This window comes from Haematobia irritans, chromosome 5 (assembly GCF_050003625.1).
Source record: "Haematobia irritans isolate KBUSLIRL chromosome 5, ASM5000362v1, whole genome shotgun sequence".
NCBI lineage: Eukaryota > Metazoa > Arthropoda > Insecta > Diptera > Muscidae > Haematobia > Haematobia irritans.
Window position 1 is genome coordinate 108,449,598 of NC_134401.1, and position 20,570 is coordinate 108,470,167.

General features: G+C 36.6%; 1 protein-coding gene across 2 annotated transcripts in view; it reads right to left on the reverse strand.

The window, feature by feature from the left end:
- LOC142237993 (uncharacterized) overlaps nucleotides 1-20,570 on the reverse strand; it is a 103,360-nt gene that overhangs the window by 74,232 nt on the left and 8,558 nt on the right. For both annotated transcript variants that reach the window (XM_075309477.1, XM_075309478.1), the window contains exons 5-11: nucleotides 12,854-12,946; nucleotides 12,626-12,783; nucleotides 12,375-12,540; nucleotides 12,155-12,317; nucleotides 8,439-8,496; nucleotides 8,285-8,368; nucleotides 2,885-3,017 (exon numbers count right to left, since the gene is read on the reverse strand). In XM_075309477.1, the coding sequence (XP_075165592.1) occupies nucleotides 2,885-3,017; nucleotides 8,285-8,368; nucleotides 8,439-8,496; nucleotides 12,155-12,317; nucleotides 12,375-12,540; nucleotides 12,626-12,783; nucleotides 12,854-12,946 (855 nt within the window). The remainder of the gene's footprint in view (nucleotides 1-2,884; nucleotides 3,018-8,284; nucleotides 8,369-8,438; nucleotides 8,497-12,154; nucleotides 12,318-12,374; nucleotides 12,541-12,625; nucleotides 12,784-12,853; nucleotides 12,947-20,570) is intronic.

Below are 20,570 nucleotides of genomic sequence, written 5' to 3' on the forward strand. Positions count from 1 at the left end.
GGTATCCTTACTTCAGTTCTCCGCTTCTTTGGCTCGGAATCAATACCAATATCATTAGTGTAAAGACAAAATCTTTGGAACAGGGCAAGCTTTTTTTCAGTGCAGATGTCACGCGGATTTCACAAAAATAAGTAAATTATTTTCGACAATTTCAAGAAAATGTATTAGACATTATATTTTTTATACCCTTCACCATAGGATGGGGGTACATTAACTTTGTCATTCCGTTTGTAACACATCGAAATATTGCTCTAAGATCCCATAAAGTATATATATTCTGGGTCGTAGTGAAATTCTGAGTCGATCTAAGCATGTCCGTCCGTCCGTACGTCTGTTGAAATCACGCTAACTTCCGAACGAAACAAGCTTTCGACTTGAAACTTGAGACAAGTAGTTGTTATTGATGTAGGTCGGATGGTATTGCAAATGGGCCATTTCGGTCCACTTTTACGTATAGCCCCCATATAAACGGACCCCCAAATTTGGCTTGCGATTGCTCTAAGAGAAGCAAATTTCATCCGATTCGGCTGAAGTTGGGTACATGGTGTTTGTATATGGTCTCTAACAACCACTCAAAAATTGGTCCACATCGGTCCATAATTACATATAGCCCCCATATAAACCGATCCCCCGATTTGGCTTTCGGAGACTCTAAGAGAAGCAAATTTCATCCGCTTCGGCTGAAATTTGATACATGGTGTCAATATATGGTCTCTAATGACCATGCAAAAATTGGTCCACATCGGTCCATAATTACATATAGCCCCCATATAAACCGGTCCACCGATTTGACGTCCGGAGCCTCTTGGAAGACCAAAATGCATCTGATTCAGTTGAAATTTGGTACGTGGTGTTAATATATGGCCTCAAACACCCATGCAAAAATTGGTCGAAATCGGTCAATAATTATATGTTACATAGGCCCCATATAAACCGATCCCCAGATTTGACCTCCAGAGCCCCTTGGAAGAGCAAAATTCATCCGATTCGGTTGAAATTTGGTACGTGATGTTAGTATATGGTATCCAACAACCATGCAGGAATTGGTTCATATAAGTCCATAATTATATATAGCCCCCATATAAACCGATCCCCCGATTTGGCTTGCGAAGCCTCTAAGAGAAGCAAATTTCATCCGATCCGGCTGAAATTTGGTACATGGTGTTAGTATATGGTCTCTAACAACCATGCAAAAATTGGTTCACATCCATAATTACATATAGGCCCCATATAAACCGATCCCCAGATTTGACTTCTGGTGCATTTTGGAGAAGCAAAATTCATCCGATCTGGTTGAAATTTGGTACGTGGTGGTAGTATATGGTATTTAACAACCATGCCAAAAGTGGTCCATATCAGTCCATAATCATATATAGCCCCCACATAAACCGATCCCGAGATTTGGTTTTGGAGCCTCTTGGAGGAGCAAATTTCATTCGAGTCAGTTGAAATTTGGTACATTGTGCTAGTATATGGCCGTTAACAACCATGTCTAACTAGGTCCATATCGGTCTATAGTTATATATAGCCCTCAGATGAATCGATCCCCAATCACTAGTGCTAGTATATGGCCGTTAACAACCATGCCTAATTAGGTCCATATCGGTCTATAGTTATATATAGCCCTCAGATGAATCGATCCCCAATCACACAAAAATTATATGTACTCTTACCTATACATAACTTTTTTGTCTAATATATACCACGTATGGACTAACTCACAATTTAGAAAACGATGTTAAGAAGTTTTAAGATACCACAACCCATGTAATTCGATTGTGGATGACAGTCTTTCGTAGAAGTTTCTACGCAATCCATGGTGGAGGGTACATAAGATTCTGCCTGTCCGAACTTACGGCCGTATATACTTGTTTTTTTTTTTTTTTTTTTTTTTTGATTTGTTAAAGAAAATTTCGGGGCTTAAAGGAAAAATTTGGAGCTCAAAATACGATAGTAATACGAAGTTGTGGGAGAAACGAATTTAGAAAATGTTTATGCTACATTTGTGTACAATTTCCCCCTTATTTAGTTTTTGTAAGTAACGTACAGAAAAAATTATTTAAATTAAGAAAATTTTCTTAAAACATAATAATTCCATGATCTAAAATAGAATTAAAATGGCTTTAGTGCCATATAGGGTTCGCTTTTTTTTTGAGTGTAGCAACATTCATTTTATCTCCATTTTGTCGAAAATCTTTGAATTTCATCCGATACGGTACGCGATGGTAGTATATAACGACCTTGCATATTTGGGATCCATTGGGGATCGTACAAACAAATAAACGTTTAAAATCCACATTATAACAGATACTTCAAAGTAAAAAAACGTTTTTTTAATTAAAAAAAATAAATCAAAGATGCAAAATCCTCAAAATAAGTCTTAGATTATATATGAAGCGCTTTTTATATAAATATTTAATATATCAATGAATCTTGAGATGATTTCTTTAATTTAAAAATGTTTGTCTTTACTTTAAGGAAATTTTTCCTTAGTTCATAGTTCATATCCTAAATTTAATGAAAAAATTTTGAAGTAAAGATCATAAACCTTCTTTTAATTTCATTAGTTTAAAGAAAATAGTTCTTAGTGTAAATTGCGTGTCCTAATATTTAGGCTGTCTAATCTTTCATATTATGTTAATATTTTTTGGAGTGTAGTAACAAATTTCATCCGATCCGTTTAAAATTTGGTACGCGATGTTATACCCTCTAACGACCATGTAAAAATTGATCCATATCGATACATAATTATATATAGCCCCCAAGTACATAAAATTCGGTCTAGGCGAACTTACTGCCTTATTTTTATTTTTTACTTGTTTATGTTTTTAATCTCAGAACATTTAATCTATCCCTAAAAATAAATATAATTTTAATTACTTACCTTAACCAATGGCGTTTAGTAATACTGGTGTGACAGCATATGGCATCATATTGATCCGCAACCCATACAATTAAAATAATGTAAAAAGCGGTTGTTGTGTCGTTAAAGAATTCCGACATAATAGCTTCCATGCCTATTTGGGAATAGAGTAAAAAGAAATATAAAATATGTGATAAATGTATTATTCAGACATATTATTGTTAACTGAATGCTACAATATGGATTACAGAAATCGGAATTAAAAATACCAGATTTAATACCCTTCACCAAAACTAAAATTGTTATTTTAACTGTGCCAAGTTTTAATATGCTCCCTGAGGCTCGTTGAGCTTAACATTCAATCGGGCAGCACTCATTGATGAGAGAAAAGTTCACCGTCTGTGGTATCACAATGAAGAGTACTGACGATGTCGATTTCAATAAAAAGAACAATATTTTCGAAATAGTTAACAAGTTTATCACCAGTTTAGATCTGGGGCCAAATCACCGCAGTCGAAATCGAGTACTTCGTCTTCGTAATGTAGTTTACGCGGATCACCGCAGTCGTTATCGAATTGTTTCTACTCGAAGTTGAGCACGATAGGTAGCATGCTATCGAAAACGAAGTATGTAGTGATTTTTGAGCAGAAAAAAGGTAAACAAAAAGAAAAAAGTTTGTGAAAATGTAATTATTATTCCATTTTTGCAAAATACATTTAAGAAAATATAATATTACTTGCATTTAGGGAATCGGATCAAAGAAAGGAATGCTCAGTATCCGCTTCAAAAAAACTTATTTTTTCAAGAACATATTTAAAAACTTCTTTTGACATATGAAAACGTCTTTTAAATCTATGGATGTTAAAAACACAATTTACTCTTACTCTACTTTAGGCAATGCTAAAGGACTGCTTTTGTCACGAATATTTTTCCTTATAATTGCCACTTTGTACTCATCGTCTGAATCCGAAAACGAGAAAAAAACACTTGGATTCATAATATATTTTTACACATATATTTTAACACACAAAAACAATATAAATATCTCAGAAATACCATAATTTGATAACAAAACATTATTTTGAAATTCTACTCTCTTTCAATTTCTTATTACCATATGTTTACAGCAATGTAAAAAAAAGTAGTAGACAAAATAAATTACGATCGAATGCGGTGATCCAAAAATTTAATGCGATCGAAATGTTTCTCCATATGAAACAGAACTCGATGACGAATGCGGTGATTTGGCCCCTGTTCGAATTGGCTACCTTCGGCACGAGTTACGGCCTTCAAACGGCCGACAAAGCCATTACACCTTGCACGATAGTGGCTCTGCGGTATTTTGTGGCTCTCCGATCTTTTTGTTTGTTCACGAACTGCTCAATTTGGAATGGGTTCTCATCGGAGAAAACCAAATTCGGTAACTGTCTACTTTCGTGCAAGCGAAGCAACCCCACGGCTCTTTCCAGTTCAACTTTTTTTGGCATCGTTGAGCTACTGCACTTTTTGGAACTTCAATGGTTTTAGTCCAAGCTCATTTTCCAATGTGCGTTGCATCCGTTCTCGCGATATAACGAATAACTTTATTTCTGAATACAATAGATCAAAAACAGCTTTTATAAGCTTGTAAATAATAAAATGAACTGTGACTGGAATAAATCTGCCAGCTGTCCGACGAGGGGTTTAGAAATGATAGCAACCTGAAGTAAGTTGGAATACATATCAGCCACACTGTATACCCACCACCATAGAATGAATATAATAAGTTTGCCATTTCGTTTATAAAACATCGAAATATCGCTTTTCAACTGAAATTCTAAGCCAATATAACAATATCCGTCTGTGTGTCTGTCAGACTTCAATAAAGACGCTATCGTATTGAAATTTTATTGAGATTCGATTTTCGTTTGGAAGCATGTTCCGTTCGAAATTGGGATGTATGGGTTCAGGTTTTTGGACTTCTAGACACCACATTTTTTTTTTTTGGAAATCCAAAGATAGTTTAAATCCACAAATATGTGTGACAAATATGATATGTATCGGTACATGTTTTGGTATAGCCCCGAAGACCGATCTCTTGGGCTTCTAGACACTTGCAATTTTCAACCGAATTGCCAGAAATTGGAAATCTAGACGAAGTTTGGGTCCACAAATAAGTGTGCCTAAAACATGGACCGATACTCACCGTTTTCGGCACACCTCTGTATGGTCCTAAAATACTTCTAGATTTCAAATCTTTGGGTCCACAAATAAGTGTGCCGATATGGAGTGTATCGGTCCATCGTTTGTTTAAGCCTCCATACAATGTTTACGCGATATGTCTGAAATTGAAAATCTACAGTCACTTTAAAGCCCCCATATAGACATCTCTCTCTTTTTTGAGCTTATAAATACCAAAATTTGTGTACGTTTTACCCGAAATTGTAACATTCCCGTCCATTCGGACTTTTCTATAAATAAAGGTCCCTTGTCAATGAGCTAGACACAGAATCGGGCAGCTCTGAGATTGAGCATTATAGAAAGAAGTACCACAATAGTCTAAGTGAGCTTAAACAACGGGCTTCCCCTATACCTAGCACAACCTAACCTAACTTCGGGAAGCGTACCATTTGAACTAATCTTCTTGTGGTAGTATGTTCCATCAACTCCACCTAAAATTCCCTGCTGCGATGACGTTTTTTTTTTTTCAAATGAAACTTTTATATATGATTCCTGGAGCAATCAACGCACAGTGGTTCCAAATCGCTTTTTTGGAAATAATTCTGAAACTTTTGAACGGATAAAGATATCAACATAATTTCTGTGTGTGAAAGCTGAGGTGTTTTCCTCTAAATTTGCAAATTTGTGGGTCCTTAGTGGGTCCACGGGCTGACCTGTAGGCGTTGAAAGTTGGTCACCTCGGGGGTATGAAAATTTATTTTAGCTGTCAAATCCGCAATTTTGAACCAATTTCGATAATTCTTTCTTTTCTGGGTAGAACTTCGCGTGCGTGTGCAAATGCCTTCTACCGTTCGTAAGATTTGGGCCCCACAATTTATTTTTTTTTTTGCAAAATTTTGACAAAGTGGGTTCAGTATTTTGAACCTAGTGGATTCGTAATTTTTCTTTTTAACTACATTCCCTATAAAATTCTACGAATTCTAGAAAAAAATGTGTACCCATGTGCTTTAGATTAAAAGTTGTAAAGTCCACAAATTAGAATTTCGGAGAAATATCGAATTTTGACTATTTTTTTTTTTTTTTTTGGAAAAAGACACTTACATTCTTTCTGTCGTAACATTTTTTTCAAGATTTCTCCCAATCTTTTTTTACTTGTTTCTTATAGAACACCAAATAAGGATACGTTCATTGCCGTATCTAGACATTTTAACAATAATAACAATAATGTAAAATAATATATAGGTTTTCACATTCTAGGGGGGCCAAATTTTTTTCTGGAGGGGGCTAAGCCCTCCCCCCAGAGGCCTTACTACGCTTATGGATACGTTTCAAGCGCTTGTCGGTCATTTTGCTCAAGTAGTATATGAGTTTTTCTCCTCCCAAAATCGGCAATTTTTCAAAAGGAACAAATTTTGATTTCAAAAATTCTCATTTGGCAAAGCACAATTGCTAAGCCGATCTGTATTCCAAAAAGCCCTATGTGTCCACTAACTAACTGCAAAAGGTTTCAACATCCTACCAGTAAACAACTGAGAAATATGCAAATTACAAGAAAATAACGTTTTTTCAACATATGTCCCCACTTTGGGGATTTTTTATACCAATTTTGGGAATGGTATATTCAGCAATATTTCTTAAAACAATTTTCCCTGCAAAAATCAATAAAAATCATAATGATATCACAATTAGTTGAAAAGTTATTAAAGTTTCAATTCATATTTTTAATTCCCAAAAAATCGGAATTTTTGAAAAAAAAATTGTTCCGTGCCCCAAAACTTTCAAATTTTGTCCTTTTCAATTACGTAGAAATAAAGCTCTCAAATACCTTTCCAACGGTGTATTATATTTAGTCCCGGCCTTAGCCAAATGCGCCAAAAACTTGCACTAAAAGTCACTAACTCTGGTAAAATAATGCATTTCTGCAAATGTACGTTTATATGGGGGCTATACCTAAATCTGAACCGATTTAAATAAAACTCGGCACACTTGCCGATACTATCAAATATACTCCTTGTGCAAAATTTGAAGCAAATCGGAAAAAAATCCGGCTTCTTGAGGCATATAAGTGCATATCGAGCGTAAAATATATCTAAACCTGAACCGATTTCAACCAAACTCGGCATGCGTAGCTAGAATGTTAATTATGCTATCTGTGCAAAATTTCAAGTAAATCGGAATGAAAATTTCCGGTGGCCATGTAAGTGTATATCGCTATTGTCCGATATATATGGGAGCCATCTAAATCTAACCGATTTCCAAATTTTGCGCACTTGACTGTACTACTAATTAATTATGCTATCTGTGCAAAATTTCAAGTAAATCGGAATGAAAATTTAGTTTCCGGTGGCCGTGTAAGTGTATATCGCTATTGTCCGATATATATGGGAGCCATCTAAATCTAACCTCCTTGTTAGATTTAGATGGCTAATTAGACTCCTTGTGCAAAATTTCAATAAAATCTAAGCAAAACTTTGGCTTCTGGAGCCATATCAAATACTGACAAAATCCGGTAAGGTAATTCAGTTATAGTCTTATAATATTCTTTTAGAACTTACAGGCTTTTTATAATAAAAACATCAGAGGTTTCATATTACAATGTAAATTTTCTCCATGCAAATTCAATCTACGTCCGCAAAATAGACGTCCGCCCCTCTTCAGACTCGCTGGCCACGCTTGTCGACGGAGTGCTTAAATATTTTATGACCTCTGCTCTTAAATTTTAAAAAGGAGAACTCTTGCAATATTACAATGTGTTACCGTTGCGTAGCACAATAGGCTCCGTGGATTCATATCCATTTCATTCTCTAATACTGTTTTTTACACTTCTCAATTTTATTACACTCATGTTTTTCACATATGAGAGACTTTGAGCTTTTAGTTTTACTTGTACTGGATGTTTTGGCTGAGATACTTAAATTGGAAATAAATTATTTAAAAAAAAGCTTCGGCATCGCTTAATCGACATTCTGATGCCGAAGGCCGCTTCGTGGCCTATTATAGATTTTTGGCCGAAGAGATTCTTCGGTCGAGCTTCAGTGGGTATCTAAGATACGGCCGTATGTTTTTGTTTTCCAATTGCATCAATTAAACCTAACCCAAAAGGCAACAACTAAATGGATGATTAAATGTACACAAGTAGATAGATCTCTTTATGGGGGTCTGAAATCTCTATTTCGACCAATACGTAAGGGGTATAAAAATTTTGTTTTCATCTTTTGGTTGATCAAATTATGAGGAAAATTGTTTTTTCTTTTTACTTACCTACTAAGGCTAATATAACAATTAACAGAGGAGCTATAGGAAAACGGGCTGTTACATTGAATTCCAACATTTGTAAAAGATCAACTAAAAATATAAAAAAAGGTTTTTAAGGAAGTAAATGCAATAACCGGTTATGAAAAGTAACACTACATACCAATGAATACAAATATTTGATGATGTGAAAATCTCAGCAGCATAGAAATGGAGAAGGTCTGCAATAGAAAGAAAGAAAGTGTATAATTACATAATGGAGGTTATTAATAATAAAGATTATATAATGTTGATTAAACAAAAAATTGATTTAAAATTATTAAGTATAAATAAAAACATAAATTCTTAAAGAAAGAATTTCTTACGAAAACGATGATTCCTACACACTTTATGCTTTTTATGCACTCCAAACCTGGGATAGAGTTATATTAACTTTTAAGATACAATTCTATTTTGTAAAATTAGTCTGATACTAGCATACATACACAGAAAAAAAAATTCACTAAAAATTTTCAATTAAAATCTTAATTGAGTTTTAAAAAATATTCGATTAAAAATTTAATTGATTCAACAATTTTTTTTAATTGAAATAAAAATCAATCACACAAATATAAAAGTATCAATTAAATTTTTAATTGGATCAAGTAATTTTGTAATTGACTGTCAATTAATTCTTTAATAAGGAGCCACCGTGGTGCAATGGTTAGCATGCCCGCCTTGCATACACAAGGTCGTGGGTTCGATTCCTGCTTCGCCCGAACACCAAAAAGTTTTTCAGCGGTGGATTATCCCACCTTAGTAATGCTGGTGACATTTCTGAGGGTTTCAAAGCTTCTCTAAGTGGTTTCACTGCAATGTGGAACCCCGTTCGGACTCGGCTATAAAAAGGAGGTCCCTTGTCATTGAGCTTAACATGGAATCGGGCAGCACTCAGTGATAAGAGAGAAGTTCACCAATGTGGTATCACAATGGACTGAATAGTCTAAGTGAGCCTGATACATCGGGCTGCCACCTAACCTAATTCTTTAATTGATACTATCATTTCTGTGATTCAAGACATTTCAATTAAAAAATTAATTGGATCAATTAATTTCGTGAGTGAATAAAAAAAAACTTTTTTGTGTGTAAAACTCGAAAAGACAAAGTCGATTCTTGGTAATCGTCAAATTCGCCTAATCAACTTTAAATGTTGGTCAAAACCCATTAACAAATTTTTAATATGGTCCAAAATCGTCCAATCGTCTTCTAACAAAAACTCGAAAAGTCGCCTTTGAACTTAATGAAATAGAATTGATATTAAATCTTCTTATGGAAAAGCAATTGTAGAGGATGTTTTTTTTTTCTCTTATCAAACATTTCCCAATAATAGCTAATGTCTGGTAGCAACATTTTAATACTTCCCAAAATCGCCTAATCGACTTCTAAGGAAAAACTCGAAAAGTTGCCTTTAAACTGAATAATTTGGTGCTGAGATAAAATCTGAGATGATCTGATTTTGGAAGAGCGTATTGAAGGATTTTATTTACTTAAGTAATACTTTTATGAGACCAATAATGACTAATGTCTTGTAGGTCTTCATTACCCAAGATTCAGTTCAGAAGACTTATCACGTATTCCGGTACACGTCAAAGAAAATTTTATTGGTTTATTAATAAGGTAGCTCCGCCATGTTTTTCATGTGGGAGAAAACTGAAAACACAGAAAAGAATATCACCAAACTATTCCCAATTAAAAAGTTGATTCAAGCTGAAAACTTTTTCAATTAAAAAACTCAACTGATACTATTAATCTTTTAATCAAACTAGAAAAATTAAATCAATTAAGTCAATGATTGAAATTTTTAAATTTTCAATTAAAAAATTAATTGATAGAATTAACTTTTTAATCAAACTTGGAAGAATAAGACAGTTAAAAAATTATGGACATATTTTTTTAAAATCTTAATTATTATTTTTTTTTTTTGAAACTATAAATTTTTGAATCAAACTAAAAAGGATTAAAAATAGTTATAGAAAGTGATTGAAATTTAATTGAATTTTGCATTCAACATCAATTAAAAATTTAATGGAATCAATTAAAAAATTAATTGAAACTTGCTAATGAAATCAATTAATTTTTTAATCAAGTATTTTTTGATGCTCAATTAAAACTGTGATTGAAGACATTTCAATTAAAAAATCAATTGGATCAATTAATTTTAATTTTTAATAAATTTATATTTTTTCATTCGTTTTGTTTTTTATTATTTATTTATTTATTTATTTATTTAATCAACCAACGCCCTTCTGGACAACATGTTGATAGAAATTCAATCAATAGAGCTCTAGTATTCCAAATAAAAACTTAACCTTATAATTAAAACGAAACTAAAAAAAACTTAAAATTAAAATCCTAACGCACAACCCTTTATACATAGCAAACAAGAAATTAAAACGCATTGAGTTTGAAATTGTCAGTGAGATGATAAATATTTGCATTATAGAGTAGATAAATAATTTAACAAATTCTTTTTAAATGTAAAAGGAGTAATAGAGAAATGTTTAAGGTGGTGAGGTAGCGAGTTCCATAACCTGGCTACACGTACAGAAAACGATCTCTCAAAGACAAGATGGTGAAAATGATCCAACAGCACCTGTGTATTTCTAGTCGTATTCAAAAACGTTATTGACTCCATCAAATACCGTGGTGAACCAAATTTCACCACACAGAAGAAAAAATACAAGCATCTCAAGTTTAAAAAGTTGTCAAATGAACAACCCAAAAACTGAAAAGAGTAGAAGTCGTAGTTATCACGCGCATGTGAGCCATAAACGTATCTTAAAATACCATGAAAACAAGAATGTAATTTGCGTAAGTTCGATGCATTAGTACCTGAATAAACCTCCAGTCCATACACAATATTCGGCATGAGTAGGGCCTGAGCTAGTCTGTGTCGTACATGAATCGGTAGAAAAAAGTTGGAAAAAAGAGAAAGCACTCTCAAAATAAACCCAGCCAACTGCACTCAAATCGATGATTTGACAGTGGCATAGGGAAAGAGTTATGTTTGTACGAATTTATTTCGCCATAAGCCGGCTATCATGCAAAACCTTTTTTCGGAAGGTTCAAGTGTAGTTCATTGTTGGGTTTAATGAACTTCCTGATTTTATTCTAATAATTGGTTGATAGTTTTGCTGCAAGTAGAGGATGCTGATGAGGAATGTGGTAATTCCGAAACGTGCGTCCATCCAACCATCTTGCAGTCTATAGGGCTTTGCCCAAATAATTTTGGCAAACATTCTTTTGCTCTGTTGGTTATGCTACACTTGTAATTTAGGCAATGCATGGTTTTAAGCTGAAATCAAAAAACAACAACAATGCTTAAAGAACAAAACCAATAATAACAAAACAAACCGAAGAGAAACAAAATTTTAAAAAATGTTAATTTTTCCTGGGATCTTATTTAGGATTGTACCACATGTGGAAATGTGAGGATTCTAAGAATTCAAAGAACAAATTGGCTTAACGACATTCAACATCACCACACATTGTTTTTGATGAGGCATGTTCAGATATCCCGACGATTAAAAAACCGAATTGTACCCTTTTTGTGATCTGAAATTACGACGAATCAACTTTTGACATTTTTCAAATCGAATTTTTACAAGAAAAAGTCGAACGTAATTCGAACTTCACAATAAGGCCAAGTTGAGGGCCTGTCTAACCGCTGCTCAAGAACTTTAAAATGTCGAAAATTCGATTTTTCAAAATTTTAAAATTTTGATATTTCAATGCACGAATAATGCTAACAAAAGAACTCAATTGTCGAATCGCATGTTCAATACTCTAATGAAGTTTTTTAAATATGGAATGTCTTAGTTTGAAATGTGTAATACTTACAAATAATATCATAACAAAAAACGCTGTTGGATACGAACTCCAGGCTGTCCACCATGTAGAGACAAAGCGATAATGTTCACCAGTAATAACATTACGTAGATAACCTTTATTTTCCTCTTTCTCGGCAATTACACGAACCGAAGTCATTAGCAAATCGTCATAACTATAAGAAAATAAAAATCACCTTCCAATCAACATACAAAATAAAATTTTAACTTACCCTAATAATTCTTTGAGAAGAAATTTGCTGAATCTGTCTCCAAAACATTTATTATTCAGCGGATCTAAACGAACTACTCGAACAGGAATTTGTAGACGTTGTCGTGTAGCCGGCGATAAACGTAAGTGACCATATTCCAATGAATATTCAACAATGTATTGTTCATCTAAATAGAAATCATTGTTTAAATTATTAACATTTTTAGCCATTTACTCATTCATGAAGGTACGAGTATTGTGGCCATTACATACCATCATCCATTTCTGGATTTTCACTATAATCACCATGCTGTTGTTTTAAGTAACTTTCATATATGTTTTCTTGTTCTAAATAATATGTAAATGTTTCATTTGTAGCGTATTTCAAGTGATACATTTGGTTTTTAGTTTTTGGTCCTATACCAAAAAAACTGAAAGAAAGAAAGAAACAAACAAAATTCTTTGTTCATAATTTCATTGCAATGTCATAGAAAAACTTACTAATCATAATAAAGCCTTCGCATAGTTCTTTCATAGGCTTGACTTTCTTCATACAATTCCATACGTTTATCCAAATTGGGAATGACTTCAACGCTAGAATAGAATAGAAAAGAAAAGAAAGGATTTACAATAAAGCAGGACATCAACTAGTGATGTGAATAACAATAAAACCAAAATAATTATTTAATAATTAATAATTTAAACATTTTAAAAACGTAGAATTTGCAATTTTAATAGAAATTCTTAAAATTAATTACTTTACATAAATAGCGATGGCAATTTTAGAGATGGACCTAAGCGATTTTTTTTTTACCAAAGCCGATGTTGTGCCAATATTCGACCGAACAAGAAGTCGATTTTTAAATAAATACGTTTCGATAGCATTTCTTTAATATTTACATACTTGATTGAATAAAAACGTTAAAAATTCATTTTATTTCATGTTTTATACTATTCTTGCAGGACTTTACGCCTTTTTCATTCAAAACCCGATAGTTCGACAACGTAATGGCAATACAGAATTCTATTATTTATACATCTGTACTTGTAAGTCTCTATGGTTAAATAAAGTAATTGCGATGGGTACTCTAGTTTTCCATGCAATAAAACACACAATGTTTGCAAAAGAATATTCAGCCGAAAATGTTTCTGTAGACATTTTCAATAAAATCAAAAGCAAAGGTTAAGAAGGTATTTACCTTTGAGTTAAATATATTTTTGGTATAATTTTTTCTATATTTCATGATAAAATTAGAATTTAACGACGAGTTTAAGAATATATTTCTTGCCACGTCATTGGTTATATATCTGAAAATGCTTTGGCTTCTGGTAATCAATCTCATCATGTCGATGGTCGATTATGGATTTGGCTGAATGTCGAAGCCCTTTATTCTTTATTAATTTTGAAGAATTTTTCAGAATTATTAAAGCCAAGTTGATTTTTATTTCAACCGTCGAACGGAACGGACGTGTTTTTTAATAGCGGATAAAATCATCGTAATAAGTACCTACTACGAATTTCAAGTGTGGTGGGATATTAGGCCACCATGCAGAGAAATTCAAAGACATCCACTGGGTTGCTAACTTCAGGGCCCAGTGGACGAGTATCGACTGGAGTTATAGATTTGGGCAATGACCAAGAGTTAGGCCCAATTAGTCGACCTGTAGACGGGTCGACAGGTGGCGACAATTTGACAAGTCGGACCTTTTCCAAGGTAACGGCATCAAAAGGAGGTAATCCCTCACGAAAGAGATTCAAAGAACGCAGAAATGCTTTGTTTATCCTAAAGAAATTAGGATCAGTCGACCCAAGCACGTTGTCGGCTAAACAAAGCGATTCCTTAAAATGGGCTCAAGGAATTCTTGAGGCTGGAAAAAGGGAACGATCACCGGATGAGCTGCCATCCTCCAAAAGGGATCAACGATCGTTTGCCTCAGTTGCTAAAGACAGCCTTGTGATGGCTATCATTAATAAAGGAGCATTGGACGGTATGGTTCCAAAGCAAAAATGGGGGGAAATTGAGAATGCTTTGTCTGGCGTCTACTCACAGGTGCTGGAAAAGTTTCCCGGCCCAGATCCTCGACACCAAGAGGCTGGTTGGTATCAAGGACGATTTAAGCTAGTCGCATTTGAGGACCAGAGGTCTATAGAATGTTTTAAAGCTGCTCTGATACTAATTGGTGAAGTTTGGGAAGGAGCTGCTCTAGAGTTAGTCGAGAAGAAAGACATACCGGCTAGACCAAGAGCACATGCGTGGATACCTGCAAACCCTCCTGACCCTGAATCTATTTTAAATAGACTGAAACAATGCAATCCAGATCTTCCAACAGCTGATTGGAAGGTTGGCCGTTTGGATGAAGTGGATGGGCCAAGACGGCATGCAGTGTTTATATTGAACACTCAGTCTTTGCCACATCTAGCAAAGTCCCAGGGCCGTGTATGTTATGGCTTTCATTATATCCAAATGAAGGTGTATAAAAATGATCAGCTAAAGGATTCAGAAATGGACAAGCCTCTGTCTGAATCAGAAGTAAGCGGATCCTCTTGCGAAGTCGAGGGGGATACCAAGACATTTGAAGACATGGATAGATACCGTATGCGTGAGGAGGCTTCTACTGCCTCAGAACTCACCAAAGTTGAACCTATGGTTATTGCGAGAGTCACCGATATCTCTGAAGAGGACATTCTTGATGACTCGATTGAAGCGGCTGATGTGACGGTTGTTGAAAATCTCGATGGTCCTACGGATCCTCCAGATAAATCTTCATCATTGTAAGGCTGCATGTGCTGCCTTAAAAGTTCTCCTGATGAAAGGGGACATAGATATAGTTCTTATTCAAGAACCATATGTTTATAAAAACAAAATATGTGAATTAAGTACTCCGGGGTTCAAACTATTGCAGTATAGTGGTAATGATGTAAATCGAGCCTGTATAATTGCTAAAAACGAGCTCAACTTGTTTCTGCTTCCTTCAATGTGCAATACAGACACTGTCGTTGCCAGTTTAGAAATAGCCAAATGCAAATATTGGGTATCTTCGGTCTACATGGGACATGACAGGGAGATGCCTCCATATGCCGTTAAGACCTTAGTGGAGGAGTCACGGAAAACAAAGACGAAACTCATTATGGGATGCGATGCGAATGCACATCATAGTATATGGGGAAGTAGTGATACTAATGCAAGGGGAGAGTCGCTAATAGAGTTTATTTTGCGTACTAATCTGTTAGTTTGCAACAAGGAAGATGTCCCAACCTTTGTCACTAAAAACAGGCAAGAGGTTTTGGACATCACCTTGGCCTCGCAAGAACTGAATGAAATGATATCTGAGTGGCATGTTTTAAGTGAACACAGCTTCTCAGATCATCGCTACATCAGTTTCAAATTTGATGTTCATACCACCAAGACCATATTTCCGCCAAATGCAAGGAAAGCTGACTGGAATAGGTATAGGGAATCGTTCAATATGATGATACCGGAAATACCAGAGACAAATATGAGAAATGTGCAAGATATCGAATACGCAGTGGAGCGGATTACTAAGGCCTTCAACATCTCACTGAAAGCTGCATGCCCTAGAGGAAAGCCAAGGGGGAAACATCGACCACCATGGTGGTCTACGGAATTAAGTAATATGAGGAAATCCTGCAGGAAGCTCTTTAACAAGGCAAAGTCCACCAGAGCTTCTGAGGACTGGGACGCTTACAAGAAGATTCTGAGAGGATACAAGCGAGAACTGAGAAAGGCTCAGCATAACTCTTGGAATGCTTACTGCAGCAGTATTGAGAATACGTCCGAGGCTTCCAGACTACGGAAGGTTCTAGCATCCACCAACTCCGCTCCAGGTTTCATTAAAACATCGGAGGGCAATTGGACAACGTCCAGTGAGGAGACGCTGGAGGTACTATTGGACACACATTTTTCTGGAAATCAGACGGTTGAACCATGTACTGGCGGTGCCACAGTTGCTCAGCGGTCGTTTCCTGTCGAGGAAATTGTATCGGAAACTAGAATAAGATGGGCGCTAAATAGCTTTGGACCATTCAAATCCCCTGGACCTGATGGAATTACTCCGGCGGAGTTACAAGCTGTAACTGACAAAATTATCCCCTGGTTGTCGGTGATATATAAAGGATGTATCAACTTATCATATATCCCAGGAAAGTGGAGGGAAACAAAGGTCGTCTTCATACCTAAAGCGGGAAAAGCCTCTCACTCGAGGGCGAAGGATTTCCGACCAATCAGCTTATCCTCATTCCTACTTAAGACTCTGGAGAGGATGATAGATATTTATCTTAGAACTAGCATCGATTCAAGTTTGTTCTCGAAACGACAGCATGCATACTCGAAGGGCAGGTCTACTGAGACCGCACTACATGAACTAGTCAGCTTTATTGAAAGCTCACTATCTGTCAAAGAATACACAATCGTGGCGTTTCTAGACATCGAAGGGGCGTTCAATAATGTCCATCCGAGCTCGATATTAAATGGACTGACAACTCTGAATGTTGATCCATGTATACTCAGGCTGTTAGACGAACTGCTAATGAAGAGACGTATTTCAGCCACACTAGGACAAGCAAACATACAAAAGTATGTGAACAGAGGCACTCCCCAAGGAGGAGTTCTATCACCTCTTCTTTGGAATGTTGCTATAAATAGCCTTCTGGTTACTCTAGAAAAAGAAAGGATAAAAGTGGTGGCATACGCAGATGATGTAGCTCTGGCAGTCAGGGGAAAATTCCCATCCACAATCAGAGATATTATTCAGAGGGCCCTCCGGATGACTGAAAAATGGGCGAAAGACAATGGTCTTGGGGTAAATCCCGCAAAGACAGAATTAGTCATGTACTGCAAAGATCGCAAAACTCCCACGGTTAGGCCTATTTCCTTAGGGGGTATTGAAATTCCCTTTGGTGATTGTGCAAAATACCTTGGCGTTATTTTGGACAGGAAGCTGAACTTTAAGCTTAATATTGAAGAAAGGGCGAGGAAGGCAACTGTAGCTTTGTACTCGTGCAAAAAGGCAATAGGAAAAAAGTGGGGACTAAAATCAAAAATTGTGCATTGGCTATACACGGCAGTGGTTAGACCTATAATGCTATATGGTGTTGTAGTCTGGTGGCCGGCACTTCAGAAACCGACTGGTTTAGATAAAGTTCAGCGTATGGCGTGTTTGTGTATTTCAGGCGCATTCAGCAAGACAGGAACAAATTCCCTTAATGTCATGCTGCATCTATTGCCTTTAGACATTTTGGCCAAACAGTCAGCTGCAACAACGGCTGTGCGGTTGCGCGAACTATCGCTGTGGTCGGAAAAAGGTTACGGTCACAGTTCTGTCCTCAAAACAATGTCAGATGTGCCTAACGTAGCGGATTACACTTTGGCGAGTCCACTTTTCGACAAAAAGTTTGAGACTCTAATCCCCAACAGTGAGGCGTGGTGCACACAGACCCCGGGGAATAAAGAATATATAGATTTCTACACTGATGGCTCCAAATTGGATGGACAAGTGGGTTTCGGAGTATATTCTAATGATTTGGAACTTCAAATAGCGAAAAGATTACCTAATCACTGTAGTGTTTTTCAGGCTGAAATATTAGCAATAAGAGAGGTGGCGAATTGGCTGAGAAGTAATGTTCCAAAAAATGTGGGCATTAATATATACTGACAGTCAACCTGCAATAAAATCCTTGGACTCTGTGTTCCTCAACTCGAAAACGGCCATCGATTGCCGCAAATCTCTCAATGAGATGGCTGAGCAGTACAATATTCACCTAATATGGGTGCCTAGCCATAGGAACATACCGGGGAACTGCGAAGCCGATGAGTTGGCAAGGCTAGGGACTACCTTACATATTCCAGGGGAACTAGAATTTGTTGGTATGCCCCTAGCTACCTGCAAGCTCATGCTGCGTGAGAAGGCTGTTATGATGGCAAATGTTCGATGGGAGAATTGCAAGGGTTGTAACGACACCAAGCAAATATGGCCCCATTTCAACTTAAACCGCACACTAGATATGCTAATGTTCTCGAGACGTCAGATATCACTCCTGATATCTGCTATAACGGGTCGCTGCCTGATAAGAGATTTTGCAAAAACTATTGGCGCGAAGTATAATGACTATTGTATGAGCTGTCATGATGCGGAGGAAAAAGAATCAATTAAACACCTCTTGTGTGAGTGTCCTGCATTTTGTGTAAAGCGCAAGTAACTTTTAGGAGCATATAGCTTCAGATTACTGGCGGATCTGGAAAACGTTAACTTAAGCAGTCTGCTAATGTTTTTGGAACAATCTGGTTGGTTCAACAAAGAAAAATAATCAAGAAGGTTCAGCGGTTAAAACTAGAAGTGCCCATATGTAATAGGTACTTTTAGTTAATGTGGTATCACAATGGACTGAATAGTCTAAGTGAGCCTGAATCTTAATCGGGCTGCCACTTTAACCTAACCTTTATTCGCCCGAGCTCTAGTCAGCATATATAACAGGTTGGCTGATAAGTCCCGGTCTAACAAAGAAAACACTCATTTTTCAAAATTCGTTTTTGTTATTCAACATAGTTCCCTTCAAGAGCGATACATGGATTAAAGGGTGATACGGACAAAATTTGGTCAATATAAACTTGACGTATTTCTTTCAATTTTGCATTTAAAAAACCTGAACACCCCTCATTTTGAAGGTGTGTGTGTGTGTAGAATGTTGCTCCTATTTTGATTTTGGAATTCACTCTTCAGTTGTCAAAATGCCGTCCAAGCATGAAGAGCAGCGTATCAAAATTTTGCTCGCTGGCAAAATCGCTAAAAGTTGCCAAATCAACCGTTACAAATGTAATTAAAGTGTTTTGGGAACGTTTGTCGACAGCCAGGAAGTCTGGATCGGGGGGAAATCGAAACCCGGAAGCCGCTGAGATGACAAAGAGAGTTGCCGGTAGTTTCGCATCGAGCCAAAAAACGAGCCGGACTATCGACTTACAAGAAGGTAGTGACTCCAAATCGCGATGATAAACAAAATACGACGGCCAAAGCGCGATCCCGGAGGCTGTAGACGACGATGCTGACGAAGTTTGACTGCGTGGTAATGGACGACGAAACCTACGTCAAAGCCGACTACAAGCAGCTTCCGGGACAGGAGTTTTATACGGCAAAAGGAAGGGGAAAGGTGGCAGATATTTTCAAGCACGTAAAACTGTCAAAGTTCGCAAAGAAATATCAGGTTTGGCAAGCCATCTGTACCTGTGGCTTGAAAAGCAGCATTTTCATAGCTTCCGGGACTGTCAACCAAGAAATTTACGTGAAAGAGAGTTTGAATAAACGTCTGCTGCCTTTCCTGAAGAAACACGGTTGTTCCGTACTGTATTGGCCGGATTTGGCATCTTGCCATTACGTTAAAAAGGCCATGGAGTGGTACGCCGCCAACAACGTGCAGGTGGTTCCCAAGGCTTTCTGCGGCGAAGAAGGTGGACAAGGTGGCTGTACAAAATCTGATGGCAGGTGTCAAGCGTGAGGCCCGGCAATTCGGATTTGGAAAAGCGAAAGCCTAACTGAATATTTTTCCTGAATTTTATACTAATTGAACTTGAAAAAGAAATTTAATTTGATTTTTTAAATAAACGATTTCACCGATTTACACGCGTTTTCCCTTGACCATTTTGACCGTATCACCCTTTATAACGACCTTTCAATTTTTTTATGCTAACTTGATAGTACTTCTTCGGTTTTGCCTCAAAATAGGCCTCAGTTTCGCCGATCACCTCTTCATTTCAGCCAAATTTTTTCCCTGCGAGAATCCTTTTGGGGTCTGAGAACAAGAAAAAGTCGCTGGGGGCCAGATCTGGAGAATACGGTGGGTGGGGAAGCAATTCGAAGCCCAATTCATGAATTTTTGCCATCGTTCTCAATGACTTGTGGCACGGTGCGTTGTCTTGGTGGAACAACACTTTTTTTTCTTCATATGGGGCCGTTTTGTCGCGATTTCGGCCTTCAAACGCTCCAATAACGCCATATAATAGTCACTGTTGATGGTTTTTCCCTTCTCAAGATAATCGATAAAAGTTATTCCATGCGCATCCCAAAAAACAGAGGCCATTACTTTGCCAGCGGACTTTTGAGTCTTTCCACGCTTCGGAGACGGTTCACCGGTCGCTGTCCACTCAGCCGACTGTCGGTTGGACTCAGGAGTGTAGTGATGGAGCCATGTTTCATCCATTGTCACATA